This window comes from Scardinius erythrophthalmus, assembly GCF_964197995.2.
Source record: "Scardinius erythrophthalmus genome assembly, chromosome: 16".
NCBI lineage: Eukaryota > Metazoa > Chordata > Actinopteri > Cypriniformes > Leuciscidae > Scardinius > Scardinius erythrophthalmus.
Genome location: NC_138236.1, coordinates 24440345 through 24459732, shown reverse-complemented (window position 1 = coordinate 24459732; position 19388 = coordinate 24440345). Strand labels below are relative to the sequence as shown.

The window sequence follows — 19388 nt, the reverse complement described above, 5'->3', positions numbered from 1 at the left end:
TAATGACAGTGAAGCGACGCAACTGAAGCTGGTGGTCACATGATAATGACAACATGGCAAATGTAATACGTTCAAATTACATTCATACTGCACACACTCATACTGTAATGAACAGTCGTGAAGTAATTACTTATTCAAAATAAGTGCCTACTCTCAAGAGGGTATGCGATTTCGGATACAAACGCACTTATGACTGCACCTGAAATTTTTTTTTTTTTTTGTCATGATTTGTGCATTTAGGATTGTTGTCAGATTTCAAATGTGAAATTTAACCGTAAGTTTGGTGAACAACTTTGGAGAATTTGATGTTTCCTCATTCAAAGGGATCAGAGCTGCCCGAGAGACGTTTTAAAGATGGCCGCCGAGTGAAACGACTTGTTGTCTCTAAGGGTCTTTGATTCTACAAACCAAATCTGCACTTTTTTACATTTAACAATAAAAGCAAACTAGATCTCACAGTCCCTAGATAGTTCACCCGCACACCGCCATCACCTTCTCGCCCATCTCCACGGAGTGATGCAGGGACAGATCCCTTTCCAGAAACAGCCTTTTCTGTTCACTGCTAGCGAGTTTGCAGGTGAGCCAGGTGGAGAGAGTGCAGCTCAAGATGCCCAGGCTGGCCAGGCAGAGGAAGGACAGGTGCAGAGAGTACAGGCTGTCCGCCCGTTTCACCATCGCTCGCACAAACTGGACGTTGAGAATTCCCCCAATAAGTCCACAGATGCAACAGGCTGAAAACAGGATCATCTGTGATGCGAGGCGGAACAAAACAACAATGAGATAACAGTAATTACACAGCATTATTAAAGTTTTGTTTTACATGATAGTGTATCATGAGAGTGATAAAGCAGGGATTACAGACAATGTTTACAAGCTGATGTCGGCTTACAGTGGCTATCTCTGTCAATGTGTGTATATACAGTAGATTAGATAAGAAGTGTTTCTTTTGTTGCGATGTGTGTCAATATCCTCTTACAGTTGGTCCAGTTCTCTTCTTCGCACACAGTATCCCACATAGTCCACAGACAAGAAACTGAAAAAACAGAGATCTTTTACTGAATATCTAAATTCTAGTACAGTTTCATATTACACATTCTGGATATCATATTTTAGTTGCAAACTGGAAATCGTAAAGTTAAAAATCAGTCCAATTAACTCCATACTTAAAAATAAGATTAGTTAAAGAATTTAAAGTAAATAAAAAAAGAGAAAAGTGTTTAAATAAAATTCATAATGTAATATAATAAACTTTATTTAAAGTCCCCCTGCAGTCAATAATTGTATCCCTTAAAACTCATCATTGATAATCAAAATGACATATTTAAATGTTTATATTTCCTGTGAAAAATTATTTATTCATGCCTTCAGTTTACTAGAGCAAAACATCAAAGTATCAAGTTCCCCCATTGGAAAATCCCAAGGGAACCAGGGGCGGATAAGTCTTCTGGTTTCTGACGTCATACCTGAACGACTCTATGGTGTTGACTGATGAATTTGCACATGATTTGTTTATATTAAAAACACCACATATAAACAACATTTTCACCACAGGGTGAAATACATATCAATAAATTAATATAATAATCATGTGAATGATTATAATTGAATAAATGATTAACAGCAATTAAACAGATGTTAATAAATGTAAGTATTTGGCAGAAAAATATAACAACATAATATCCTTTATGCAAACTGATAATAATATAATATAATATATGTTGATTTGTAGTACTTCAAAGCTATAATAATATCAGGTTTAAGAGAAAAAAGTGGTAGAAATCACATTAATTGAGTAAAAATCAGCACACAAGATAAGAATTCACCGTTTTATCTGCATTTAAAATGTTCATTTTATCATTCAGATTCAAATATAGTCATATAGTATATTAATCCCATGCAGAAGATAAATGAACAATCTATAACTTACACACACGCCACTCCATACCGGTGTATAAAAGGAGGTTTGGCTCTTCTGCGGCCACAGGGCTTGTTTGATCCCCAGCACGCCCAGAGAGATGCAGGACACCCCGAGTCCCATATGAAAGACAGAGAGGACCAGCAAACTCCAAAGATGCGCTTGCTTGGTGCACATGCTCCTCCGGGCATCATTCCTCAGACTGTGAGAAAAAGTCAGAGGGAGAAAATCCCTCTCTCACCTCGCCAACCAGCTATTACAGATCTTCTACTACACATTCCAGCTTTAAGAAAAACTGTTTCGTTTAAAGTTTTTAACTCAGGTGTCAGTTTTGTCTCCTAAAAAGCTCAAATCTGTGCGCTGCTCCTGCTTTTCACTGCATATAAATGCATGTTTCTCTGATTTCAGAACTCTTATACGCAGTTGGACATGTTGGTCACATGACTGCCTGATCTTTAACACACATACGATAAAGACACACAGCCTTATAGCAGCCTACTTCCCTGAAGACATATTATTAAAAATGAGTACTTAAAGGTTTAGTTCACCCAAAAATGAAAATTCTGCCATTAATTGCTCACCCTCATGTCGCTCCAAACCTGTGAGACCTTCGTTCATCTTCGGAACATGAAGATCTTTTTAATGAAATCTGAGAGCTTTCTGTCCCTCCATTGACAGCCTACGCAACTACCACTTCCAAGCCCCAGAAAGGTAGTAAAGACATCATTAAAGTAATCCATGTGACTCCAGTGGTTTAACCTCTATTTTATGAAGCGATGCAAGTGCTTTGTTCATGCAAAAAAAAAAAAATAATAATAATAATTTACCACTTTATTTACCAAATATTAATCTCCAATGCACGTTTACGCAACTGCTCTCGAATCAACACAACATGCGTCGTGGTGCTCTCGTAAATGCTTGCTGGAGATTGAAATTTCGTAAATAAAGTTGTTTTTTTGCACAAACAAAGCAGCTCTGAAAGCTCTCAGATAAAAAAATAATAAAACTAAAAAGATGAACAAAAGTCTTATGGGTTTGGAACTACTTAAGGGCGAGTAACAGAATTTAAATTTTTGGGTTAACTATGCCTTTAAAGGGTTAGTTCACCCAAAAATGAAAATTCTTTCATGAACTACTCACCCTCATGTCGTTCCAACAATTTTTGCCTATACAATGAAAGTCAATGGGGTCCAAAACTGGTTAACTTTTAAGTCTAAATATTTGAATAATTCAGTAACTTTACCTTCTTAGTCCCTTAATAGCAACATAACTGCTGGAAGTGACTTCCTCGCTGTTTCTATCTGACAAAATTAGTATTAATTTAGTTTAACAAATGTATTATGACAGCCATGACTCTGAAATAGCTCGGTGAGGGGTGAAAAAGATCTATTTTTATCTTTCATCATTACATAAACTCCAGAGACATGGCCCACTATCTACGCTGATGTGTTCAGATGCCCCTCAGTGAGTGTAACACTGCTCGGCCACCCTCTCCACGTGAACCGGTGAAAGGGTCCTGCGATAAAGCCAGTCACATCCCATTAATCTCAGTTCGATGTGCCTCAGTGCTCATGAAAAAAGGGACTCTGACACTGCCGAGTATGGCCGCTCTGTGCTGATCTACCTCCAGGCATTTCTCACTCACTCTCTGAGATCTGCAGCACAGGATGAGATCTCTCCGCCTGAAAACCTTCATTAAAATGTGTTAAATTGGTCCACTGTATTTTTAAGACGAAGCACGCATGGCTAAAAATGTAGCTGGATAAATGATACAGTGCAGTTCATTCAATGTTATTCAGCTTTTTAAATAACGGCATTATAAAAACATTTTAATTTTGCTTTATGGTGACATATAGCCACATTTCAGGAAAGAAACAATAACACTACATAGGAGGTCACTGTTTTGAAGCAGTGCAATGTGAAGCCTGTTTTCCCTGTTTGTGCCTCTGAAGTGTGAAGCCAGTATGTTTTCCGGTCATTACCCTTGTTTTTCCTCATTAACTTGCCTTGAAAGTTCTAAACTGGATGAACATACACATCTTGCCCACACAATACTTGGAAACAGTTTTCACTTTAAAATTGCTTGTAAATTTCACAAAAAGAAATGGCAAGTAACACATTGAATAAAACATGACATTTTTAAGTAGAATATTTTATATAGGCTAGTATTTTCTTGTCAAATGTTGGCTAATATTTGTTTTATTTAACATTTTTTTATAGTGGCATAACTATATTCACTTTAAACATCTTCTTGAAGTTTTATGATTTTATTAATTTAATGACTTTTCAGGTCTAGAAATCCTGTCTTTCAAGCTCCCTAATATATCACACATTTTTTTCAATACCTCATTGTTGAGGGGGGTGAATTAAAATAAGAAATATTTTGATAGTTTTGGCTAGGGGCGTTTATAGCCTTTCATCCATCCAATCCTGCAAGTGATTTAGTGTGCAAGTGAATCAAACTGAATCACAAAAAAACCCTTTTGCAAAAGTGTTTGACCGATTAGATCAAAAGAGTGATTTATTTGATTATATACAGTGCTATGCATAAGTTTAGACACCCATACTAAAGTTGACTAAAAAGAGGAATAAAAAATCATCTTTTGGAAACTGAACTTAATGCCTTAATTTAAAAAATTAGGAAAAGTCCAACCTTTAAGGACACCAATTTTCTTTGTGAATGAATAATGTATCGTAAATAAATAAATGTTCTTCCTTAAAATACAGGGTGCATAAGTTTGGACACCCCTATGTTAAATTCCCATAGAGGCAGGCAGATTTTTATTTTTAAATATATATATATATATATATTTTAGGATACTATGCATCCTGATAAAGTTCCCTTGGCCTTTGGAATTAAAATAGCCCCACATCATCACACACCCTTCACTATACCTAGAGATTGGCATGGTTTTATTTCAGTTAGCCTAATAGCTTGTTTGATTTGCATTGAGAGATGATCTTATGGAAAGTACCCCATGCCAATCTCTAGGTATGGTGAAGGCTATGTGATGATGTGGGGCTATTTTAATACCAAAGGCCAAGGGAACTTTATCAGGATGCATAGTATCCTAAAAAAAAAAAAAAAAAAAAAACTTAAAAATAAAAATCTGCCTGCCTCTATGGGAATTTAACATAGGGGTGTCCAAACTTATGCACCCTGTATTTTAAGGAAGAACATTTATTTATTTACGATACATTATTCATTCACAAAGAAAATTGGTGTCCTTAAAGGTTGGATTTCTTCCTAATTATTTAAATTAAGGCATTAAGTTCAGTTTCCAAAAGATGATTTTTTATTCCTCTTTTTAGTCAACTTTAGCATGGGTCTAAACATATGCATAGCACTGTATCTGGCTTAACTACAGTTCTGATTCTAAACATCTGATAGAAAACACAGCTGACTTGACTGCTTAAATATTCCCTAGTGAAAAATAAATGTACCCAAATGTATTTGAAATACATTTATTTTATGCTAAGTATACTTTCAGATACATGTACATATTTATGTGGGCTACTTAATACCCTGCAATTGATATACTTAAAGTCTGCTAAATTGGAACAACTCATTTTGTACTTAATGCACTTTAATTATCCAGAAGTAGTGCTGAGGTCCAACTAAATATGTATTTAAATATATTTGATTGTGCTAAAGTGGAACTATTGCAAGTATACTTTAATAAATATCTTGCATTTAAAGGCTGATTTTTAGCAATCATACTATTATTACTAATAGTGATATTAAAACTCATTTTAGGCTTAATATTAAGAAATGTGCAATAATGAAGTACACCAAATCAATTTAATTATAATGTTTAGTAAGTCTCAGGTGATATGTCAGTAAATATGTTAATGGTTTGTAGATATGAAATAAACTTATTGTATAAGTTTTTCACTTGGGTTATCAGAGAAAATGATTGTCAGATCACTTACAGTAATTTCCATTGACACAAAGCCTAATGATTTATATGGGAGCACAAGGCCCAGTGAAATACTGTTGTGCCCCAGTAAAATATTACTACGGGGATAATTTTCAAAAGTGTCTAGCACCACCATTGGTTTTGGATTATTTGAATGGTTGTTTTGTCTATTGTTTAATAATTTAAAGTATCCTTGCATGTATTCTTTAATTTTATCCCTTAAAACTCATCTTTGATCACAAAAATTACATATTTAAAAGTTTTTTCCTTGAAAAAAAAAAAATTCTTCATGCCTTAAATAGCTTGAATGTAACTCTACACCCTTACCTCATTTAGTACCTACCAACTATCTATATCACGGTTGTAATATGCAAATAAGAATGGAAATTGTCCACTCACTCACATCAGCTCAGAGATCCACTCGTTGACGATCACACATTCACATGATTACAAGTTAGTTTGTGATGTCAGATTTCCAAATGGGATTTTGAGACTGTCTTTGGTTCACCACAGGGGGACTTTAAAGTCACCTTGAGGCCCCTTCGGCTTGGGGTCCATGGCCCCCTGTTTAAGAACCACTGATTTTGACTTTTTTTTCTTTGTCTGAACAAAAACCCCTAATACAAAATGATACAGATGAATATGAACATGTCTGTTTTTGACTGAAAAGCTTAAAGGAACATTAACAATAAGTCTCAAAAACTCTTAAGATTAATGACAACCAAGAAATCCCTGCAGTTGATGTTATGAATACACTGCATAATAGGGTTGTTTTTGGTTGGCAAGTATAATGAAAAGTTTTCAGCCATAATATGATGGTCTTTTAATTTTGATTCTTAGGGAGAACTGAAAACTCTTAATGGAGCTTATTGGATCATGTGCTTATAAAATAATATTCAGCTTAGCCTTTAGATCTAAATAATGAACACCTAACTAGCCAAAACTCCATAAAAGACTTTTATTCTACCCCATTTCAATGTAGGTAATGACCTTAATTCTTAAAGCTGAATTGGCTTTACTCTATTGCTCAATGGATGCCAAAGGTGAGCTGCTTGCAGAATGGAACAAATCAGTTCTTGCAAATTTCTTTCTTGCAAAGCTGCTTTGTGGGGCACAACGTACCATTTCCTCACATACCAGACAATATGATGTAACTCCATACAATGTGAAAACAACAGCTAAGGCTTCTCACCAAAAATTCAAAGAGCAGTTAATGATGTTTTGGCAAGGCACAGTAAGGCACAGTTTCTACTGTATGTTACTGGCTGTTTTCCACTGCTCTCATGCTGAAAAACGCTCTATTATCCCCAGCTTCATCAAGCCTTAAAGGGATACTTCACTTTAAAATGAAAATTCTGTCATCATATACTCCCCCCTCAAGTTGTTTTAAACCTGTATGAATTTCTTTCTTCTGCTGAACACAAAGGAAGACATTTTGAAAAATGTCAGTAACCAAACAGTTAACTGGTCCCCTTGACTTCCATAGTATTTTTTTTTCCTACAATGGAAGTCAATGGGACCAGTTAACTGTTTGGTTACTGACATTCTTGGAAATATCTTCCTTTGTGTTCAGCAGAATAAATAAATTCATACAGGTTTGAAACAACTTGAGTGATGATGACAGAATTTTCATTTTAAAGTGAAGTATCCCTTTAACCGGGCCTCCCACTCTTTTAGTAGACCTGCTGAAGTACAATTGCATAGAACCAAACGTTAAAGGATGAAAAAAAGAGAAATTTAGACCATCATTGAGGTTTTTGACAATGTTAGTGTTCTATTATATGTAACTTGTAGTAACATACCAGTCAGTATTGGGGGTAACAACGTAAGTTACGTAATCAGAGCATATTAATTAGTAAAATGTATATATATTAGTAACTAGTAAAGTAAAGAACAAATCTACCATGCCGAACAAAGCTGAACTAATTTACCATGTCTACCTCCTGATTCACTGGGTACCGAAGCACCGCTCTGCCATCATTACGGCAGAAAAACAAGAACCTCTGGTGAAATTTGAATAAACTGATCGACCAACTTGGGAGGGCCTGAAATATTTCCACCTTAGACCTCCCAAAGGGGTACTGGCAGGTCTACTTTCCCCTCAAGCTAAGGACAAAATGGCCTTCAATGCTCCGTAGAAACATTGGCAGTACTGGGTCCTTCCCTTTGAGCTTCATGGGCCCCCAGCAACATTCCAGAGGCTTATAGATGTGATCATAAAACCATTAACAGTACACTGTGGCTTACTTGAATTACGTCATAGTCCACTCAGAGAGCTGAGAGGAACATCTATCTCGATTACGGGAAGTGCTGTCTGCGCTACGTCCGGCTGGACTAACTTCCAACCCCCACAAATGCCACCTGTGCCTCTCCGAGACACGGTACCTGGTTTACCACATCGGCCGGGACGTTTTTGGATTCCATAAAGAAAAAAAAGCTGTTTGAGACTGCCCTCAACCCACCACCAAAAAACATATATGTGCCTTTCTGAGGTTGGCAGGGTCTCAGGCACTGGCTTGCCCCTTTTCAGACTTGACTATGAAGGGACAGCCAGATAAGGTGCAGTGGAGCCCAGTGGCAGAAAGAGAAACCTTATGTCTTCATGACTACGTGAACTTCTTGTTGAACTTCACCCAGCAGATGGATGCTTCTGAAATGGAGCAGGGAGTTGTCCTGTCTCAAACCATCAAATTGGCAAAACATCCAGCGACCTATATCAGCTGAAAGTTATTATCAGCAGAGACAAGGTATGCTGAGGTGGAAAAAGAAGCGCTGATCATGAAGTTAAGATACTACCTCCTCAGCCGGCCCTTTACTCTGGGGACCGCTCACGCACCCCCTCCAATGGATCTCAAAGGCAAAGGACACTAATGCAAGGGTCACCAGATAGTTCCTATATAGCCCTTTTGTGGCTCCTTTAAAGGTAATGCTGATGGTTTGTCCCAGATGTTCTCTGGCTGGTCAGGTCTGGTACGGGTCATTCCTGCCCCCTATCCAAACAGTAGCCACCTCTCCCACCAAGAAGAACCACATGCAGGCATGAAACTAGGTGAAAGATGTAATAAATTAAAAGTTGTGATAAATGACAGTGACAGTAAGAATATCATGTAAATGATGTTTGTTATGCATAACTATAATACAGTTATTCAGTTGTTGAGTATTCATAATGTATGAAATGAAAAGAGTATGTAAATGTATGTAATTATGAAAAGTGAACTACAATGTTTTCTATGTAATCTATGAAAAATCAAAAAATGTATGGTGAAAAATGAGTACACCGAACTTTCCTCAAGAAACCTCTGTCTTTTATTTGGGTCAGTGCTGCTTAGACCTTAATTTGGTCTTCAGTTTGCAAACTTCTCTCTATATAACCAATCAGAGAGCTCTAGGCCCTCCTCATCGCATGCTGAGATTTGTAGTGGGTCAGTGTTATCTAAAATAACACACTAACAGCCCCCGTGGGCTGTAAGACAGAAGACCATTCAATTAAGTCCAGAGTTTTGGACATCAATCACATTAATATCATGTAGATGTGAGATGGTTTGTAATTGTCCATTCATAATCAAAGAGATTGTTCATCCATTCAAAAATGAAAATTCTGTCATCGATTACTCACCCTCATGTCGACTCAAACGTGAATGAGAACCCAAAGGAAGAATGTTTTTGTCCATACAATGAACGTCCAGCGTTTTTTACGTTTCACAGAAGTCAGTCAGTCATTCAGGTTTGGAATAGCAATGATTGATGATTTTGTTTTTGATGAACCATCCCTTAGTTCAAAAAGCATCTATTTCTCAAAGACTGACTTTATGGTAGCCCATTCCTTTAGCATACTTGACTTTCTCCTGGGCTTTTATGCCGTAATTTTTTAGTACATAATCATGACTTGGTAAAAGGCCAATACAGCTTAGCTGAGCTGAACATTTAGAGGGTGACACTGAACAATGAAGCTCTTAGCAGGATAAGGCCTTGGTAAACACGCAAGTTAAATATGCAACAGATACCACAGAAAAGGGTGAAGTACACATTGGTGAGCTAACATGTTTAGGAAAGGTTGGGAATTTTAAGAGACTTTGCTGATGTGTGACTGAGAACGCCCGAGATCTCTAAGCAACGGACTGTACTTCCTTTTGAAACAGTTCAGAGAGGCTAGCATGACTGAAGGCTAATGAGCTTTATAAGTATCCTGTACTGTAAATGAAGCTGTGACATTTAGGTCACTGGAGAACCCATTGGTGTCAAAATAATGGCATCATCTTTAAATCAGTGAAAGGAAGTGAGGCTTAGCTTCACATCACTACACTAGCCAGCATGCAATGCATATATAGTGTCATGTGCAGTTATGATATGCTGCCCATTGTGCATTTTAAATTAAATGAGATATTTAAAAAAAAATTGAATGAAGTAATTGAGAGTAAAATACTTAAAACCATTTTTTATTATTATTATTATATTTGCCTGTTATTACAGAGCTCCTTCATGACATAAGTGGTTATATTTTAATTATTATAACATATCTCAGAGTGTATTAGCATTAAAAAATACAACAATACAAAATAGATTTAAGACGGTTCTAACACAGGAAAAGTTGGCAATGATACAAGGAGGACCCTCACTCTTAAACACTGTAGTTAGCACACTTAAAAAAGACAACTAGAAAAACACAAAATACAAAAATAGATAAATACAATTTGCCAGAATCAAGCAATATACTTAAGTGTAACAAATATATGATGTTAAATAGTATAACGGTATATCCTGGGATTATCGATATGATGATACACTGAGTCACATTCCAGGAGAGCCAAAATGCATGTAACACTTACCAGACATTCCACATACAGCTTCAAATATTAAAACATACTCATTTAGGCACTTACAATTCAAGCAAAATTGTTTAAGTAAAACAAAGAAAACTGATGACCTTGAGGCAGTTCAGCTAGAATAAAAATATATTTCAGCTTTCATCTCAATCATAACTAACAAACAAATTACCTATTTCTTTTTCCACCAACAACCCTTTAAAACATTAATATTGCATAAGGGACTTAGTAGCAACTCAAGAGTCTTTTAAGAATCAGACAAAGGTTTTCACAAGTTTCTTAGTAAATTCAACATGAAATAAAGTGTCTATAAAATAAAACACATATAATATACAGACATGTATATGCAGTAACAAATGTTCAGTACTTTTCAAAGAATGGATGCATGTAGATATTTATGACATCTAAAAATATGGCACAGCTATCAGCATGAACTCAACATGATCACCTCAATATGAAGTGCAGGTGCTTCAAGAGTTGTCCCCTAACCTCTGAGGAAGGCAGATGCCCTTAGGACCTCCATGCAGTTGACAGTGATGAGAGCTCCAGTAATCTGTCTCCACTGCCTGGTCACTGGGCTCTTCATCTTATCCAGGGCCAGATGAAGGTCCTGAATCATATCCCTGTAGCCGTCCCCATACCGCTTGCTCCAGGCATACAGGAAGTCATACGCAGGCTTCCACATTGACTAATGAATAAAGAACAATAAATCAAATATATGACATGGCAAATGATTGACTAGGACTGTATAAATAATAATATAATAATTAAATATTGATATGACATGGCATGACATGACTAGGATTGGGTCAGAGCTTATTCTGAAGATTTCTTTTTGGGTTTTAGCTCACCTGTGCACTAACTTCTCCATTTTTCCCTTTGTGTGGTGCCTCGTAGGCAGCAATCTGGGCACTGGAGAGCTTCCCTAGTCGCTCGGCTAGTTCCCGCCATCGCACTCCAAGCTCCACTGCTGTGGACAGAATCACTATATCCTGGATGAGATGGGCTACTACGCCTTGAACATCCATCTTTAACAACCCCTGTGGGGAATATAAATAATTAATAAAACAACTTGTTTTCCTCAAAATATTGTTGTGCACAAATGTATGTCAGAAAAAAACTATACATACAGTGATAAGCTCATGCTGGAACTTTTTCTTAATCTTCTCTGCATGACAGTCTTCCTTCAGCTTTTCTAGAACACAGGCCACCTTCTCTGCCTCAGTTTCAGCATGTCTCCTAGAGATGCCGTCAACCGAGACCTCGGAGTAACCAAGAGCCTCAGCAAATGTTCTCCAGCCTTTGACGTGCTCCGTGACCAAGGTCTGAATAGCAGAGTACATGTAGGTGAGTTTTTTAAAAGGAATTGTCATATTATCCAAGAGGACAGGCGTGGTGAGCTTAATTCCTGTGAAGTCGATGACTTGGTCCTTGGTTATGAGCTTTAGGTTCTTAAAGTGCACCAAGCCGACTCTTCCTCGAAGAAAGCCGATGTACCATTCCTTAACCTTCATCTGTCCTATAGATCTAACGGTTTCCTTAGAAAGCAAAGCAATTGTATCACCTTTAAAGTATTCCAGGAGATATTCCACTCTCGGTTGTCTGAGAATCGATTTTATCGCTACCCCATACCAATGTAAATCTACAGGTCTGTCCTGAAACTTCTGGGTGAGGATTTCTGGGATTGATTCCTCTGGAATGGGCGTCACTTCCCTCTGGCGATCTGCCTGCCTTTGGCTGTGTTTTTCCGACCGCAGAGGGGCAGCCTCAGGGGATTTGACATAGAAGTCTCCCAAAGTGAGACTATTGGCATCCTTCATCTCAATGCTAAGTTTGAAGGGACTCAATTCACCTCCACCAACCTTGACCAGATCTAATGGTAGATGGAGCACTTTTCCAGCTTTAAGCTGCTCCTGCTTAACCTCTTTATTCTGATCCACCGGTTTCACTTCGAAGTTTGGATCCAACACTCTAGAATTAATGTGAAGATCTTGAAGGCCCTGTGGGTTGAACTGATGCTTTCCCCAAAGCTCCAAGACAACAGGGGGCAGATTCCTGTTACCCCTCTGGATATCAGAGAAAGGGAGCCTAGGTGGAATATTATTATGGTTCAATATGACTAGCACTACTTTGAGCGATGGGTGTATGTGCTTGGGACCATAGACGGCCACCGTCATTTGGCGATCCAAGTAATCCCATACTGATGTTGCAGGTTGCTCCAGAACAGTGGCCTCGGCAGCAGTTATGACATACATGTGTGGTTTTAAATCAAAGAGCTTCATCTGTAACACATCATTGTATATGTAACAGTCTTTTATTTTCTGATAAGGTCCCTCTTTCCTTTGAGAGACTAGACCCACAAAAGAGGTCAAGACTTGGCTTGTCGGATCATTTTTTACTTTAGCAGCCATTCTCATTTCCAGCGAAATGCCCCCCGAAACATTGTGGTTACTGAGGTTGACCTCTAAAAGAGGGCCCAGAGTTGTAGTGTAGTTGTTGTTTATTCCAGTGGGAGGATCAAGGAGAACTTTGAGGCCAACTTCTTGGATCTCACCTGGTGGGACGTGTCCCTGGGGAACATGAGCAGTGATATCGGAGTCTGGCAACTGCACAGAGCCTCCAGCGTGGTCAATCTTGCAGCAGATTTGAATGTCTGTGGCCTGAGTCTGGGCCCATCCAAGACTTTGTTTCATTAGACTAAGATCCAAACAGGACCTGGTTAGCTGCCTATGACTTAACCAAGCCATTTTGTAAGCTTCTCTGTCATTCTTCAACCACTCAAAGTCAGGATTCAGGAATGGTTCTTGAGAGCTGAGTCCCATTGACCTCTTGTCCTCCTCCTTCTCAAGGCTGTCAAGTATATCCGAAGCACTTCTCCACCTCCCAGATCGATTTAAATTGTTTTGTCTGGGTGCTAAAAGATGGGCAAAGTTTGTTTCATCTGATGATGTGCTGAGAGAGTCCTCGTTAATACTGTCGAAGAGAGATAAGGGATCCTCTTTCATGGACACTCCAGAATCGTAGGTGCTGGTGTGGACGATATCATTTAAGAATGGATTTGACTTGCCCATCTGATTCCAGAAGGGGTTGGTAGTTTGTTTTGAATTGTCCATTTCTTTCGGTATGACAGGCCACTCAGAGGTTTTTCCAATCTCATAAGCATAACCCCCTAAGAAAAGAGAAGATTTCAAATGTCACAGGAGAGCTGAGAAACTCTCATGTGTTCAAAAAATCCTAATACATGTATTTGTTATGAGTTACATTAGTTTGCATAGTAGCTTATATTTGGGAAGCAAATAAAATATTTTGAAAATGGCATTCACATTTAACAAATTCAATGGAAATACAGTGGCTGAATAAAATAGTGGAGAGAGAGAGAGAGAGAGAGAGAGAGAGAGAGAGAGAGAGAGAGAGAACTTCATAATTACCATGAAGGTTGTTGTTGTTGATGGTCACATTCTCATCTATATCTATCAGCGTCCCCTCCGATCTACTCCGAAGCAGATTTCCTGAACGACTGTTTGACTTTATCTTTGCGGCTGCCATTTTGTATATCCAAGATCAAATGTCTGTCTCTAATGTCAAAGCTATTGAAAAAGAATGAACAAATTAAGAGAACAAGGAAAAGAAAAAAAAAATATTCTATCTTACGAAAGTCATCCACTACACTGTACTTTTAGTGGACTTAAAAGTTAATTTAGAGGAAGATTAATGATGTCTTGCTACAGAGCAATTTAAAAGGTATTTTATTCATACTGCAGTCAGGTTTTTTAATGAAGTTTGTGTTTGTGGACTGATTGTGTTGTTGATTTTAATGTTTAATTGTCTATTTGTGTTGTTTGTAATGTACAACGGTGGCAAATGACTTTCCCCTTACAGGGATTAATAAAGTTTTCTAATCTAATCCAACATAAAAATATCTGATATACATTCTTATATATATATATATATATATATATATATATATATATATATATATATATATATATATATATATATATATATATATATATATATATATTCTTTTTTTTTTTTTTAATAAAGGTTCAGTAAGGACCTCTCTTATCAATATCATTTTTGCTGTATAGTGTTCTTGAGTTGCCTGCCCTATGGTTATTGAAAATTAATTGCTTGTTTTATTACACGTTCTTCAGGAAACTGTTGATCTGAACCAGTATATAAGCCTTTGTAAAGAGCTAGAGAATTCAATCGTCTTCTAACTGAAACCTATATCATTCTATTGCAGTCAGAAAATAAATTGACATTAAACTTTTTGAACATAATAACATACAATTTATGTTTTCACAAAAAAATCATATTAATAATTTGGATTATGCAGTTTATTCAAACAGTAAACATTCAACAATTGACGTTTACAAATAAATGACTCAAACTTTATTCATAAAGAGTCTCATTGAGTCAGTCAGCGAAACTTCTCTTGTTGTTTTGAATAATTTCTTCTGTCATGAGTCTCTGAATCACTGTCCAGTATCCTCTCTGTCCTGTCTCCGGGAATGACTCATTAAATGCGTATTATGCAGTGGCAATGCATGAAAACAGGTCTATCTTGTCTCAGTGTATAGTAAAGGGCTGAGTTCTCTATTCAAATCAGCACGCGCTAACACGCCCTGCAGCATCAGCCACGTCACAATACACCTGTTTGTCCTGTATAACGCATGCAAACGTCATCCCACATTAAAAACATAAGCGTTCTATTCTTCTCCAAGTTTCTCTATTAAATAAATAGCTTACATGTAATAATTTAAGGATTAATAAAACGCTAGGACGACACTCAAGACACGCTATCCTACAATATGCATGCACATCAAATCAAAACACGTGAAATACTTGATGTCGACTAATTAAATACGCCTCTCTTTTTTTACTTATTAGTGCAGTCTTGGTGGACAAGTTTAGCCTAAATACTAAAAAATATTTTAAAACTGCTGAAACGTAAAACACTTACCTGAACCATGGTAGTTTTTCCACTCAGTCCTTACGCGAACTTTTTAATCAGCGGGGAGTGATACCAACTGTACACCTTACACTTCTGTGTGCCTCTCTCTGCTTGAATAGTGGATAAGTGCATACTGGGATACGTAGTACCGAACAGTCGAGCGTAGTGTACTGAACGTCATTCTCAAACTCCACCACCCACAAGCCTCCACTTTATGTACACACACAGAGCGTTGCAACACCTGAAACTACATGGAAAAAGTGGTTTCGGTATGCAAATTCATGAGAGGAAAAAATGTGTCTCTGTTTGAAAATAAAACAAACTACAGCAGCAGCATTTCAAATTCCAAATATGAAATATCGAAATTTTTATTTATTAGTAATAGTCTTAACAAAGCAAACACAACGATTTTTTTTTCATAAACTTCCTAAATTTGCTTCTGTATGTAAATTCACCAAATACGATTATATGGTTTAAAAAAAAAATGTTTTATTTTTTATTTCGATCAACCAAAAATTTTAAGGCAACCAGGTTACTCACTTAAAAAAAAAAAACTTAAAAAGTTAAACCAACATTTTTTTTTTTTTTTTTTAGTTTTCCTCTCTGGCTATTCACTAATAAAATTGAGAGGTAGTTTTTTTTTCTTGAAAAAATAAACATATAACATAGTTAACTACTTATTTATTTTTTCATTTATTTATTAGATTATGAATTTTTAATGTCATGTTGAAAGTGCAGTTTATCCAAAAATCTGTGTGCTCAAACATCAAGTTTTTTTTTTTTTTTTTGCCATAGCCTATAATATCTCATTAATAATGAGTACTGTAACATAAAAATCACAAGTATATTTCAGCAGGTCTGCTATTGACTCATTAACTAAAGGAATAGTTCAATAATAGTTTTTTTTCCTTCCATGCAAGTCAATGGGGTGAGTTCTTGAGGGTGAGTAAATGATAACAAAATTTTAATTTTGAAGTGATCTATTCCTTTAAATGTCAGTGACCACCCTCTAGTGGTTAACTTTAGTTAGTTCAGCTATGAATTCAATGAATTCAAATTCAAATCAAATCAAATCAAATCAAATCATGTTCGTTCATAAGACAAATGCATTCAAATGTTTTATTGAAATTAACCTTTTAATAAATGTTTATAAATAAATTTCAGTTCATTATTTCAAAATATTTTATTTCAGAAAATGTAACCTAAACCAAACATTTGCATTCTATTTTGACCCATTTGAAAAAAAGTTCACTTGCGTGATATTTTTAGCGTTTAACAGTACGCTAAACAGCTTTATCATTCCATCCTGATGAAAATCATTGTTCTGATTATTTGCATATCCTGTTCAACAGTCCCTGCATGGGGAAAAGACTGAATCCTTGCAAAACTATCACATGCTAACACAACTAGGATACATTTATTCCATGAAAATAAGATAAAATACAAAATCTTAAAAAATCACATGCTTCCAGGCGACCAATCTTAACATTTTAAGATCTACACTGATAATGCAATCCTAATGCTCAACATTGACATCTGTGGTCATTTGAGTTCATGCCCCCATCACCCAGAGCTTCAGGTGATCAGATGAGCCGGAATGTCCTGAGAAAGAATGTCTTTATTTCTTGAGCATGGCACCTGATGTTGATCAAAAAATAGATATCGTTACATAACATTAAAAAACAGTCAAAGGTGACATTGTGTTGTTTCTTTAAAGTGGGAATCCAAGTTTCATTTATTCTGTACAATCTGCAGTATATATTTACTGCCACTTGAAACTAAAATAAATCTCATTACAAAATGTTCATAATCTTTTGTTTGAGCAATATCTGAAGGACAAAGGTAAAACCCTTTCCTTAAATACCATTAGTCTTGTATGTAACCCTGCATAGAAGTAAACTTTCTTCTTTATCAAAACATAAACGTACGGTTATTGCATTGTGAAAAACGTTTGTGTTTAATGAGAAACCTGCTGTACAGGTTCACGCATATTTAAAAGGGAGGAATTTCCCACAGAGAATTTTTTCTTATGCGGGTTCACTAATAATCTTGAGAAGATCACCAAACCAGTGTGCTGACTTGCTATCTGAGGAGACAAATATTCAAATTATTTCTTTGATCATGTACTAAAGTTCAGTAGTTCAGCCGAGTTTATTCATAAAACCATTGTTATATAAATATGACTGGTTTGCACGCAGCGCCAAAATAGGGACTGAGTCATGCTAAGACTGGGTTGACATGTTTTTGTTAATATATGTAAGAGGTCGCCACAGCTCTAAAAGCAACACTCTGACAAGATCTTAGATATTGTCTAAGCAGTAAGAACAACAAGCTGTTTGTTCTCAGAAACTTTGTTAATGTGATAATTCACACATTTTGTGTGAATTATGGTAAAGGCTGATGTTCTTAATTCAAAACCTGTAGGCCTACATTGAAAGATTTCTAATACCCCTTTTTAAAGATTGGATTTTTGTTCAAATCTTGTGGTGAAATTTAAGGCCCAGTTTGTCTATGTCATGTATTATTAATACAAAAATATGTATCTCTTATTTGATTTGATTGACAAAGACACTAGATTTCTCACACATCTACATCCACTCAGCTCAATTCAGTCAAGCTGCAGTCCTTCAATCATTTTGACTTGGTGTGCTATATATTTGAAGCAGTTTTTGAGTAGCCTTGCAGATTATCAAACATCCCAAAACACTACAATAAAATACAATACAATACAATACAATTTAAACAATACAAGCACTAAATACTGGTAGGGGAGAGAAGGGCACAAAGTTTGTGTAAATCTACTTAGGGTTCAGAGTATTTATTTTTTCCTCACATGTCTATGATTATGTGATTTTGTTTTATTAATACAGTATATACTTTTTTCTTGATATACCACGAAAGAATAGCATATTTCTAATAGGAGCTCATTGTAACGCAGTGTGACAACATGCCCCACCTGCACAACTGGGATTTAAACCCTGCTTGTGTCTTCTGCAAGTTAGCGAAGCATTAAAGACATATTGGAGATTAAAATAATAGCAGATTTGTCTAATTTTAAATGAAAAATTAACTTAAGTAAGAAATTTACTTTTGCTATGGTTTAATAAATGTATCAGCTGAATGTTCACAATCTGAATCGGAATGTTGATGACAACAGACACACCTGCCATTAATTATTATTAATTATACTACTAAACTTTATTTAAAATTTAAGCCAAGGCTTAGTAACAACATGAAATTTGTGCTGACGAACTTTTCCCCAATTACACTAATGAAGTGTGACATTGCAGCAAACAGAATTGCAAGAATTATGACAGTATTCAAACAGGTTTGACGAACTCTACTCTCGTCTAACCCTCCTCTACCATTGGTCGATCAAACAGTAAATCCCGCCCACAGACTCACGCCATTGGTTGCTATGGTGGGGATGCTCAAACCTGCAGAACAATTGTTTGAAAACGCTCACAACGTCAGAGCGTTTACATTGTTCTCTGTTATTAATTATCCTATAAATGTCTTGTTTGTAGAGCCTATAAAGAGCATATCGAATGTGGATAGGAAAAAGTAATTCGTCGAAAAAAAAACAAAAAAACTCTTTTTATGAACACTGATGAACGCGCACCATAGCAGACATCATTGATGGCAACTGAAATATAGCCTACAAAAAGTTTTTTTTTTTTTTTGTTTTTTTTTTGCTCCCCCCATCTTTAAATCTTATGAGGAACCAAGTTCGTATCTTTTTATCAACTCTTTATTTTTTCATATGACCTTAT

At 36.3% G+C, this 19388-nt stretch overlaps 2 protein-coding genes across 2 annotated transcripts; both read right to left on the bottom strand.

The window, feature by feature from the left end:
• Positions 1-471: 471 nt before the first annotated feature.
• Positions 472-2092, bottom strand: tmem196b (transmembrane protein 196b; the record flags this gene model as incomplete). Its single annotated transcript, XM_081388886.1, has 3 exons — positions 472-747; positions 977-1033; positions 1928-2092. 3 exons carry the CDS (start codon positions 2090-2092, stop codon positions 472-474), a joined length of 498 nt encoding a protein of 165 aa, XP_081245012.1.
• An 8164-nt stretch (positions 2093-10256) lies between these two features.
• On the bottom strand, positions 10257-15803 carry macc1 (MET transcriptional regulator MACC1). The gene is made up of 5 exons (XM_081389892.1): positions 15625-15803; positions 14087-14245; positions 11789-13827; positions 11510-11698; positions 10257-11346 (listed from the first exon to the last, which is right to left on the bottom strand). Exons 2-5 carry the CDS (start codon positions 14202-14204, stop codon positions 11143-11145), a joined length of 2550 nt encoding a protein of 849 aa, XP_081246018.1. The 5' UTR covers positions 14205-14245; positions 15625-15803; the 3' UTR covers positions 10257-11142.
• Positions 15804-19388: the final 3585 nt, after the last annotated feature.

What these genes read in the sequence shown, in the direction of transcription:
- macc1 (XM_081389892.1), bottom strand. Translation starts at nt 14,204, where the DNA reads ATGGCAGCCGCAAAGATAAAGTCAAACAGTCGTTCAGGAAATCTGCTT. An exon ending in TCCAGCATGAGCTTATCACT is followed by an intron (nt 11,699 to 11,788) that starts GTATGTATAGTT and finishes TATTCCCCACAG; the next exon opens with GGGTTGTTAAAGATGGATGT. An exon ending in ATGGAGAAGTTAGTGCACAG is followed by an intron (nt 11,347 to 11,509) that starts GTGAGCTAAAAC and finishes TTTATTCATTAG; the next exon opens with TCAATGTGGAAGCCTGCGTA.